Source organism: Stigmatopora argus, chromosome 13, assembly GCF_051989625.1.
Source record: "Stigmatopora argus isolate UIUO_Sarg chromosome 13, RoL_Sarg_1.0, whole genome shotgun sequence".
NCBI lineage: Eukaryota > Metazoa > Chordata > Actinopteri > Syngnathiformes > Syngnathidae > Stigmatopora > Stigmatopora argus.
Window position 1 is genome coordinate 4,001,190 of NC_135399.1, and position 12,313 is coordinate 4,013,502.

General features: G+C 43.5%; 1 protein-coding gene across 2 annotated transcripts in view; it reads left to right on the forward strand.

The window, feature by feature from the left end:
• The window catches only part of LOC144087131 (high affinity cGMP-specific 3',5'-cyclic phosphodiesterase 9A), a 20,876-nt gene extending 10,347 nt beyond the window's left edge, over positions 1-10,529 (forward strand). The window contains exons 10-15 of one of the 2 annotated variants that reach the window (XM_077617461.1): positions 377-444; positions 548-650; positions 9,549-9,653; positions 9,831-9,977; positions 10,102-10,328; positions 10,420-10,529. In XM_077617461.1, the coding sequence (XP_077473587.1) occupies positions 377-444; positions 548-650; positions 9,549-9,653; positions 9,831-9,977; positions 10,102-10,308 (630 nt within the window). In that variant the 3' untranslated portion in view covers positions 10,309-10,328; positions 10,420-10,529. Of the gene's footprint in view, positions 1-376; positions 445-547; positions 651-9,548; positions 9,654-9,830; positions 9,978-10,101; positions 10,329-10,419 lie in introns of those variants that run through there. The other variant, XM_077617462.1, reaches the window with a different exon arrangement.
• Positions 10,530-12,313: the final 1,784 nt, after the last annotated feature.

Sequence of the window (12,313 nt, forward strand, 5' to 3'; positions counted from 1 at the left end):
TAGCACAGCTCTGGGGTCCTGGGTTCAAATCCAGGTCGGTCCACCAGTGTGGAGTTTGCATGTTCTCCCGTGGCCTCCGTGGGTTTTCTCTGGGTACTCTGGTTTCCTCCCAATTCAAAAACATGCATGGTAGGCTGATTGGACACTCTAAATTGTCCCTTGTTATGTGTGTGTGTGAATGGTTGTCTGTCTCCTCGTGCCCTGCGATTGGCTGCGAGTCAGGGTGTCCCCTGCCCCTGTCCCGAAGTCAGCTGGGATAGGCTCAAGCATCCCCCGCTCGCATAGTGAGAATAAAGCGGTTCAGAAAAAGAATAAATTAATGAATTATCAAAGCAAGATCACTGAAATTATTTTTTGCGGTTGTGTCTTTATCTAGGCGGAAACCAACATCTTCAGAAATGTGTCTCTGGACCAGTACAAACGGATAAGAGAAGGCGTTATTAAGTGAGATGGTTTTTTTTGGGGGGGGGGGTTCCCTGTGTTAACCTTCACTTTTGCTGTCCTCAGTCAGTTACACAACAACATAGTAGTATTTTTGTAACTGCAGATGCATTTTGGCAACTGATATGACAAGACATAGCGAGATCCTCAGCAAGTTTAAGTCTATTCTGTCTTCGTTTGACTTTGACAGCAAAGACCACAGAGATGTGGTAAGTAAGAAATGCCACTTTATTCTTCTCAAATAACTAACTGCATCACACGGAGTAATATACTTAGAGAGACTTAATCTGGGGGAAAATATTTAAATGCATTTGTGATGCTGCTGTGCAACAAATTGAAAACCCATCTTTCTTCTTGTCACTACTCAATTTAAGAAATATTATAAATAAATATTATTTTGTTCACATTTAAAATGTTTAACAAGCAAAGTGAAGACCTCTAGGATAATGCATCATGAAAAATCCCATAATGGACATCTATCAAATATTGACCACTTCAGAATGAATCTGATGCATTGATCCACAGATGAGATAAGAGTGCTGCTGCTAGGGAATAACCACTTGCTGAGGGATATACTGGGAAACAAACCTCTAGCATTGGGTTTAAAGTTTAAGTATGAAGTGTGTTAGGTTTGCATGAATTTCTAGCTAAGTTGACCAGAGGTTGGTATCAATTTCACCGTCTAAAGAGGCTATTAGTCAGTAATTTGAGTATAAGAAAACTTAATAAATAATAGCATTTGAAGCTACATAACACAGATAAAGATCATCTACCGTAAATTAACATACAGTATTCTCCAGATAGAGCATCTCTTATGGCCACAGTAAGCGGTTTATTTGTGACAAATCCTGCCGGAATGTCTTGATTGTTGGCTACTGTGTTCCATTAGGGCTTATCTATATACTACATAGATGGTAGGCTCCCAATTTACAAACACAATTGGTTCCAGATGACCGGTCGCAAATCGATTTGTTCATAGGTACAACAAAGTAACAATTATACAAGTACTACATGTATTACTGAGGTGGAAGGAATCGGCCCATACACAAGGCAATTCAGCCCAATGGGCGCAAGACAATGCTGGTTATTTTGCTGTTTTGTGTCTGATAAAGGAATGGTCCCAATCCTTCTTGAGAGGCATCTGCATGAAGGACAAATGGTAGGGTAATAACAAGGTGCTCCCTAAGACAGGCTCTCTCAGTTTGTCTAGCAAGTTCAGTGTCTGTTGGTGTCTCTGTCCACTGTATGGGAGTGTCAGGTGATAGTTTACCTTCCTTCCTGGTGGCGGCTCTGACCTTCCTCAACTTCATTTCAACATTTTCACACGACAGCGTGTTCGCTGCATCCCATCTGTCACTGGCGAGGGAAAAGGATGATAGATAGTCCTTGGCCTGCTCATAGAGATACTGCTGCGGCTCCATTACATCATTCTTGGCTTCCCGCTCAACTGCAATGTTTCTGATTTTTTATTCAGCATCTACTGGATCTGCGGTTGCATCCTCCAAATCCAACTCTCTATCTTCCGCCTTAACGGATGAACGAATGGTTCAGCATCCGGATTCAACTCTACAGTACAGTACTGGCTCGTGATCTTTGGGATATTAGCCAATCAGTTCAATTTGATCACTGCCCTCACAGTCTGACTCTTCTTCTTGTCCATCGTTTGGTTGTCGTGTCTTTTTCTGTGATTGCTTTTGTTTTTATTTGACAGTAACTGGTGTTGATGTCTCCAGGGGCAGGCTATTACATGGAAGTAAGAGGTGACTGTGTAACACCCGAAATTTACTCTTCCCCCCCCCCTGTGGTTCTACTTCATAGACTGGACAATACCTGCTCTTTTGTTATACTACCTACCACATGTACTTTACTCTCCCAGTAAGACTGGAATTTGCCCAGCCCAATTCGCTCGTGATACAGTTCTCACAAGAACTCAGCCAGCATGATGCAAGTCGACTCCATGTACTCTTTTGTCTCAACCCCTCGGCTTGTTGCATTTGCTTTTGCCTATTCTGTACATATTCTTTGTAAATCTATTTTGCACTGGCAAATGTTTGGACCTTGCATAGAGGAAGTAAAAAGGAGAGAATCCCATGACCCCACTACATGTACAGTTGTACGCATGCACCATTTTTCCAACGAGCTTTTCCAATCGCCCTTTTGCTCATTTGTGAGTGTGTGCAGCATTGCCAGAAGAGTTCTGTTAAATTGCTCGCATTTACCATTGCCTTGGGGGTGGTAAGATGCTGTGTGAGACCCTCACACATCAGAGCTTTTCTGGAGTTGGTCCATTAATTGGTTTTCAAACCCTCTTCCTAGACCGTGGTGAATTCTTTCTGAAATCTGAAAAAAAAACATTGAATCATTTTTCAATTGTTTTTGATGACTTATTTCTTTTTGCATATGCTTGAGCAAAACAGTGTAATGATCAATCACAAATAAAATGTAGTCAAACCCCTGTTTGCATGTCTGTGTGTAAAAAGTCAATAGGTACCAGTTCAAAAGGGCAAGGGGTGGCCCAAGTTTATAATGGGAGCTCTTGTCTCTGTGGTTGTTTTGCTTTAAGACACTTGCTTTCTTTAGTAAGAAAATGTTGAATGTCAAAGTACATACGAGTCCAGTAGAATGTGTTCAATCAGATCAAAAGTCCTCTCGACTTTTGAGAAGAACCTGTTGACGATACTCTTTAGGGAGAACTAACTACTGTTTTGCTTCTGCTTTCCCGTACACAATTCCGTCATCATTAATATACAACTTTGTTCCATGCCTCAACAACACTACCCTCTCTTGAGAGGCGTCCTAGATGGGTGCTCTCTTTTTAAGTTGTTGCACTTGTCCAGATCTTCTGACTGTCTTGTATTTGTTCTGATGTTAAAGGCTTTCCTAGCTAGGATGTGCTTGCATCTCTTTCCAAAGCGAATGTCTCTACAAGCACTGCCGGTGCCGGAATCAGTGGAGCTTATTTCTGTGCAAGCACTCCTTGTACTGGGGCTCTAAACACTTATTGACCCACTGTTGTGTCTGCAAAACACACACACACAGCTAATTATCTGGGGATTAAGATAAACTGTGTCAAGTCTGAAGGGTAATAGGCTGGTGAGAATATTTTTGTAGTACGTAACAGTCCACGTCCAAGACTTACTCTGTATGGCTATGGAAACTCCAAAATCAATATAATGAGTACCCTTAATCTGCCCGTCAGATGCGGTACAAAGCATTTACCATCCTTCTCATTTACGGTGGCACGCTAGGGGGACAACTTGCTTGGCTTGCTTATAGAACTGGGCTTTTCAATGATGGACAATAGCAGCCAGGCTATAATGCAGATCCTACCTGCATCGCCCCAAACCAAATGTCCAGCATTGTTTGATGGCTTGGGATGACTGCGTTCAATTACTGCCCTCGTGTGGACCCTAGATTTGTGCCAATAATCCAGCCTCTCAGGCGTATGTTACTTGCCCACAGAGATGGGGTCTCAGCTGAACTGTCTTCGATGTTGCAAGAAGGCATCATCGAGCATATAGATGCTTCACCATCGGTCTCAAATCTGGTAGTGACAAAGAAAATACAGAGGGACTTAGAATATGCACACAAGGGTTGCGGGGTTGCTGGAGCCTAACCTAGCCAAGAAGGGGCAGTGAGCAGGGGACACCCTCACTTGGTTGCCAGCCAATCGCAGGGCACGAGACAAAAAACTATTCATGTTCACACTCATACGTAACTAGGAACAATTTCAGACACCAGCCTACCATTCATGTTTTTTGCACATTACCTGGATGTGATAACTTTGCAGTTTATATAACTGTTAATATATCCATAACAGCAATAGATGGCGGAGCCAGGGTAACACACGTGTAGCTCTTTATTGCCACTCTCCAACAACACACACACACACAGACCGGACACACAACACTACAACGTCCGGGTTACGCTGTGCTACCCCACGGCTCCAGGTGGCGTGGTTAAACACACTTCCATAACCCGAGGCAACTATCATTATCAATATATTACACTCCTCCCCCTTTAACTATGAAGTTCCTATGTATACTTAGCACTCAACTCCAACAATTATCTTTGCCTCATTAACTTTTTATAATTTTACTTCTCAACTTGTAACTAAATTATTACTGCTAACACAACCATTAGACTCAATATTCCAGTCTTTGACATTCCAATCTCAGGAACTCTTTTCACATTTTTGTATGAACAGGAACTCTTTTATTTTAGGAACGACGTTCCTCACAACTGACCGATCACAAATTCAGTCGCTTCGGAGGTGCTCTATCTCTCACTGGGTACCTGCGCCCACACACCTCTGGGGAACTGACTGCTCGGTTGTCAGGTGTAACTGTCTTGTCACAGGCCACTGAGCCTGGCGAAGATGTTACGTGTCTCTTCAGGTGAGTACGGGCTACCACCTACTGCTCCAGGTGTGCCTTTCCCCCCCACATCTGCGTGAACCGCCACAGGGTACTTGTTTGTGATGTCCAGCTGCTCATCCGGAAGCTCCAATGTCTCTGGTCTGGACGGTTGGTTGTACAGCAGATGATCAATGTGGATCGAGCGTCGGCTCACACCATTCCACACCAGGTAGGTGACTGGTCCGAGTCTCTTTTCCACTGTTCCTTTTGTCCACCTCTCCTTCCCTCCACGAAAATTCCGGATCAGAACTGAGTCACCCTCAGACAGATGTCTCAGCTTGGAGGTGGTTCTATCATGATAGTGTTTCTGCTTCTCTTGTTTTGCTTCCACCACTCGAGCGAGATCTGGTTTCAGTAAGCTGAACCTGGTCCTGATTTGACGTTTTAAAAACAGTTCCGCTGGTGCACATCCTGTAACAGTGTGCGGTGTACTCCTGTATGCTATCAGGAAGTTAGCTAGCCTGTGCTGCATAGTTATTGTGACCTTTTGTTTCTTCTCCTCGAGTACTTGTTTCAGCAGTGATGCTTTCACTGTCTGAACTGCTCGCTCTGCCGCTCCATTGGAAGCGGGATGGTAAGCTGGTACCAAAGTTTGTTTTATTCCGTTGCTCAGCAGGAATGTCTTGTACTCCTGCGAAGTGAATTGAGGTCCGTTGTCAGAAACAATCTCCTCAGGAAGCCCGTAGGAAGCAAAAATATTCCGCAACACCTCAATCATTTTGGCTGCTGTGGTTGTTGCCATGGCGATGACCTCCAGCCATTTTGAATGACTGTCCACTAGTACTAAAAAGTGGTGTTGGTCTTTCTCTGCAAAGTCAATATGTATTCTCTGCCAAACTCTAGTCGGCCATTTCCAGACGTGTAGAGGTGCGGTTGCAGGTAGTTTCCTCACACTCTGACAGGCGTCACATTGTTGTACTGTATGTTCTATGTCACTGTCCAACTGCGGCCACCACAAATAGCTCCTGGCCAAGGCCTTCATCCTGCACCCTCCCGGGTGTCCTAGGTGAAGATCATGCAGTAGCCGCTCTCGGTGTGCTGGTGGAATGATAACTCGAATTCCCCACAATATGCAACCTTGTTCCACCGACAGTTCATTTTTCCTGAAAAAGTATGGTTTCAGTCTCTCGTCCTTGTTTTGACTTGGCCATCCAGACCGAGTCAGCTCCAGTACTTTGCATAGGACTGGGTCCTTGAGAGTGCTCTGTGCAATCTCTGTAGCTTGCACGGGAAGCTCATCTACTACTGAGAAATAGAAGATGCTGTTTTCCTCCGCGGTGTTATCCTTTTCCTTCCCCGGCAGTCTAGATAACGCATTTGCGTTGGCATGTTCTGCTGATGTTCTGTACTCTATACTGTAGTCATAAGCCATCAGTCTCAGCGCCCAGCGCTGCATTCGCAGAGCAGCTAAAGTGGGAATTTCAGACTTGGGTCCCAAAATAGCAAGATGGGGCCTGTGGTCCGTTATTAAACTGAACTTGCGGCCATATAAATATTTATGAAATTTGGTCACACCAAAAATTATGGCCAAAGCCTCTTTCTCTATCTGACTATATTTGCTTTCTGCCTCTGTCAATGTACGCGATGCAAATGCGATCGGTTTCTCATCTCCATTTCCCATTATGTGAGACAGGACAGCCCCGATTCCATAAGGGGATGCATCGGAAGCTAATCTCAGGGGTTTCTTGGTGTCATAGTGCACTACTACTGAGCTTTTTACTAACTGTTCTTTTGCATCTTTGAATGCTGCTGCACATTTAGTAGTCCATTGCCAATCAACTTCCTTCTTCAGTAGTTGATGTAGCGGCTGCAGCACCGTCGACAGGTCTTTCATGAACCGACCATAATAGTTTAATAGTCCTAGAAAAGACCGTAGCTCTGTGACGTTTGTAGGCTGGGGTGCATTAACGATGGCTGCAACTTTTGTCGCAGTGGGGTGCAGTCCCTCCTTATCTATCAGATGCCCCAGGTATTCTACTTTCTCCTGCATGAAATCACATTTTGCTCTTTTCACTCTTACCCCGTAGCTCTCCAGGCGGCTCAGTACCTCCTCCAGATTCCTCAGGTGTTCAGCTCTTGTCTTTCCTGTGACCAAAATGTCGTCTAAAAAACAGGTGACATGCTCCAAGCCTTGGAGTATCTGGTCCATCACATTCTGAAATATGGAAGGAGCACTGGACACTCCGTATGAGAGTCTATGATACACATACAGTCCTTTGTGAGTATTTATTGTCAAATACTTTTCTGAGTCTTTTCCTAACTCCAGCTGTTGGTAAGCCTGTGACAAGTCTAACTTGCTGAAAAGAATGCCTCCAGCTCGGGTGGCAAAAAGGTCTTCAACGTTTGGTAGTGGATAGGTCTCCTCTTCCACACTTTGATTTACTGTGACCTTATAGTCTCCACAGATACGAATTGACTTGTCTGCTTTGGGTACCACTACTATGGGCGCGGCCCACTGACTATGTTCTTTCTTTGAGATAATGCCAGCTTTCTCTAGGCGATTTAACTCAGTCTCAACTGCATTCTTTAATGCATATGGCACTGGTCTGGCCTTCCTGAAGATCGGTTTGGTATTTGGCTTTACTGTAATGTTGGCCTTAAAATTCCGAATAGTGCCCAACTCCTCAGCAAACACTGCTTTGTGTCTCTGCAACACTGTATCCACATCTGTGTCGTTACCGCCCCTTGCTGGTATAACTGAGAAGATGCGTGCCCAGTCCAGTTTGAAGTTTTTGAGCCAGTTACGGCCAAGTAGGGCTGGTCTGTCACCTTTTACGATCACTAATGGTAGCTCCCCACCCTGGGTCCCATATTTTACCTTGGCCGTCACTTGTCCCATCAAAGGAATGTTCTCTCCGGAAAAAGTTGACAGCTGCACTTTACTTACTTCCAAAGGCAGATGAGAGAGGTGCTTCTTATACACTATTTCCGAAACAAGTGTTACAGCCGCCCCTGTGTCCAGTTGCATCTCTAGAGGAGTTCCTTCTAATATGACCTGTACTGTCATTTCCTTCTTCCAATTCCCGACAGCATTTGTGGGATACACGGCATTCAAGCGATATGACTCCCACCGTTCATCATCCACATTTCCTGTTGTCTCATTTTTATTTCCTTTTACATACTGTGTGTGTCCTTGCCAATTTTTAGTTTTACACATCCTTGCTATGTGTCCTACTTTTGAACACTTGTAACATGTCTCTCCTTTATACCTGCATTCATGAGCGGCGTGGTTGCTTAGTCCACATCTGTAACAGGGTTGGTGATTTCCTCTTCTCTGTGGTCTGAATTTTCCACTTGTGGTTTTACTTTTCCAATCGCTGGTGGCTGGTTGGTATTTCCACGCACTTTTGCTTGTCTTTTCCTGGTCAATCTTATTTAATGTGGCAGGTTCTTCCATTTTGCTAGCGAACTCCAACGTACTCTTTGATGCCATCTCCATGGACAACGACAGTTCACATGTTTTTTTAAATGTTAGATCTTGCTCCGTGAGTAATCTTCTCTGAATAGCTTCCACTCTCAATCCACAAACAAATCTGTCTCTCATTGCTTCGTCCAAATGGAGACCAAATTCGCAGTGGCTGGATAGCTGCTTCAACGCCACAATATAATCCGACACAGACTCGTTCTCTCTCTGATTCCTCTTTTGAAACTTGAATCGCTCCGCGATCACCAGCGGTTTCGGGTTGTAATGAGATGCTAATCTTCCACTTAGCACCTCTTATGAGAGGCTACTAGGCTTCTCTGGTATGCAAAGGCCCTTCAACAGTCCGTAGGCCTCTGCACCTATTATAGACAGGAACACGGCGGTTTTTTTTCCTTCCTCCACTTCGTTGATGATCATCCATTGTTCAAAACGTTCCAAGTAAGATTCAAAATCTTCTTTAACTTCTTCGTATTCGCCGAGATTTCCAAAGAATCTGGCCATGATGCAGCGCCGCCGTTAGCTTAGCACTCTTGCTAATGCTAGTCTGCAAAGTCACGTTACCTCCTTGTAACGCCTTAATCTCCTCGTCCGAAACTTTTAATCCCTACCGCCTGGAAAGGGATCCCATCTTCGTCGCCACTGTGATAACTTTGCAGTTTATATAACTGTTAATATATCCATAACAGCAATAGACGGCGGAGCCAGGGTAACACACGTGTAGCTCTTTATTGCCACTCTCCAACAACACACACACACACAGACCGGACACACAACACTACAACGTCCGGGTTACGCTGTGCTACCCCACGGCTCCAGGTGGCGTGGTTAAACACACTTCCATAACCCGAGGCAACTATCATTATCAATATATTACACTGGAGAAGACCCATGCAGGGACAAGGGAGAACATGCAAAATCTACACAGAAAGACCAAACCCACTACCTTATTCAAACTTTGATCTCAGAACACAGCCAAACACTGTTGAAAAAATAACCACTGTGAAAAAGGTTCACCTTTACCTGACACTAGCCTGTATTTTTAATAAAGTGTAATTAGGTGTCCTAATTTTTGACTGACAAGTTTTTAGTTTTGAGAGGAGGATAGCACAATTATTTTTTTAAACTCTTTAATGTTTTCACATTTTAAAACACTGTTGCCACGTGAAAATATAAACAATACAGGATTTTTACCATTTTTAGGTGAATTGTAATGACATTTGCATTGTACTGCATCAGTTTAAAATATGTCTTTTTCCTTTAAATAGCTCATGATGATTTTGATCAAAGTGAGTGACATCTCAAATGAAGCACGGCCAATGGAAGTGGCTGAACCATGGCTAGATTGTCTTTTACAGGAATTCTACAACCAGGTTAGGGACATGTGCTGAATTCTGGGAAATTATTGTGCATTAAACATCTTTGGATTTGCATTGATCCTACGAGAAATAAAGATGTAGTGTAAATGCGAATGAGAAACATTGGATTTAAGAAAGTGTCAATCTTGCCCTTTTCAAGTTTAGTTTGATATTATTCTGTGTCGTCTTCAGAGTGATGTAGAGAAGCTAGAGGGTCTTCCTGTCACCCCTTTCATGGATCGGGACAAGATAACCAAGCCCTCATCCCAAACTGGCTTCATCAGATTTGTGCTTTTGCCACTCTTTGTAGAGCTGGCCAACCTTTTTCCCTGCCTTGAGGTAATATAATTGAGGAGACTTTAAAAACATTGTAGACAGTCAAATCAATCTGTTTGAGGAAATGTGTGACATGTCTGTTATTGGGGTGAAATTTGGGGATTTATCCATGGTTTAATTCCTGCAGCAACACATCATTGACCCAGTGCGGAAGGCCCTTGACTACTACACTGAGATGGAGAAAGCTCTCGAGAGGGAGAAACAAAATAGGGCTCAATGTGAAAATGTAGTCCGGAGCAAAGAGATACCAATGGAGCACCGAAGCACAAATGAGCACAAGACCTTCGTGCCTGAGACCTCGAAATCAAACACACAGAGAACTATATTAAACTAACTGAAAATTACGTGTACCAAGTAAGATGTGTTTTGACCATTCAGATGTGTGTTTGTTAATGGAGGTCACACACAAACAATGTTCCCTCTAATTTTTTGTTTGTCTGGGCAGAAAGACAACCTCCCTGAGCACACTGAGTACCGGTGTGAGCAATATCATCATTGCTCGCTATGGGCACACACCAGTACCACTCCTGCCATAAGCAGGTGTATGTCTACTACACATAAATGATTTAGTAATAATAAAATGTAATGATTAATATCTATGAATGGGCGGCCCGGCGGATGAGTGGTTCGCGCGTCGGCCTCACAGCTAAAAAAAATAAAAAATAAAAAAAATAATTGGGATTTTATTTTGTGCGCTCCATATGATTTGCTGTGCGCAGAGAAGACGAGAGTAGTGCACAATTGCGCACGCGCGCATCTTAGAGGCAACATTGCACACAAACCCACATATTTACATGTATTAGGGACTGTCATTCTAGGTTTACTGCTAAACAGGATACTTGGGCTTCTTGTTAAAAATATAATCTAAAAACTAATCTTTTAAAACGCTTACACTATATATATATATATTCATTTTCGGAACCGCTTTATCCTCATTAGGGTTGCGGGGGGTGCTGGAGCCAATCCCAGCTGTCTCTGGGCCAGAGGCGGGGGACATCCTGAATCGGTGGCCAGCTGATCGCAGGGCACGAGGGGACAGACAAACATGCACACTCACACCCATACTTGGGGGCAATTTAGAGTTTCCAATCAGCCTACCATGCATGTTTTTGGAATGTGGTAGGTACCCGGAGGAGACCCACGCAGGCCTGGGTAGAACATGCAAACTCCTCACAGATGGACATGACCTGGATTTGAACCCAGGAACCCAGAGCTGTGAGGCCAACACGCTAACCACTCGCGCCACCGGGCCACCCGCTTACACAATATTAATACTTGCAATGACCTTTTTAATATTTTTTTAAAAGTGCAAGTCACCGGAAATGGAATTTTAAATGATCTCAATATGTAGAAAAATTGGACTCCCAATCCAGGAGCGGAGAATGGGGGGCTGCGCGGGGTGTCCAGGGTGGGAAAAGGGAGGGACAAAAATAAATGCGAGATGATGCATGAAGCTGTTATAAACATACAATCACCCGGCTTGGCCACTCCGTCTGGAAAATCCGCGTGTCATTTGAAGGGGCCCGCGAGTGATGATCTACCAATGCACCACTACTCCCCACACCCCCTTCCCCTGCTTGCCCCCACCTCGCATCGGACTGGGGCCCTGTTCATATTTGTTCTGCCTTTGTCCCAACCTATAACCCCTCATAGCACAGCTGAATGTTCACTCCCTATAGAAGAGAAGATCTCAAAACACTGCAATGTTTAGTTATTACAGATTAGATTAGATTATGTTAGATTAAACTTTATTAGTTACTATTTTGTCGATAGAAAGTGTAGTATAAAAAGAAAGTGGCATAATGCATACTGCTACTGTATATTTTCTTTAGTAAATGCTGATTGGGAGTTCATTGAGTTCTATCATGCATTTTTTTTTTTAATTTGCCTAAGGTTACTTGCACTGTTGCTCAGAATGTATTGCTACTACTGTAGATAAAACTATCAGCCAAGCAACATGATACATTAATGTATCTTTGTTGACATAATAATGAAAACAAATGATAGACATCTAGTAAAGATTAACATAAAGACTAAAAAAATACATCAAACAAAGGTGAGTGTTTATATGGTTGTGGTAGAATATTTCCATTAAAAAATAAAATAAAAATGTTTAAAAAAACAACAACTAAAGAAATACAATGCACATCTGTTGTACTCCAACATGTGCTTAAGAACACAAGCACGTGGCTGGCTGGATGTTCATCGGAGAGCTGACTGGGTAGAATATCACCAACACCCAATGGAGAGTAACCAATAGCAGCGTTGCATGGATAGGCCGGGCTGCTTTTGTCAGAAGCGAAAATCCCGCCCTCTCTCGTGTCTACTCATGCTTAATT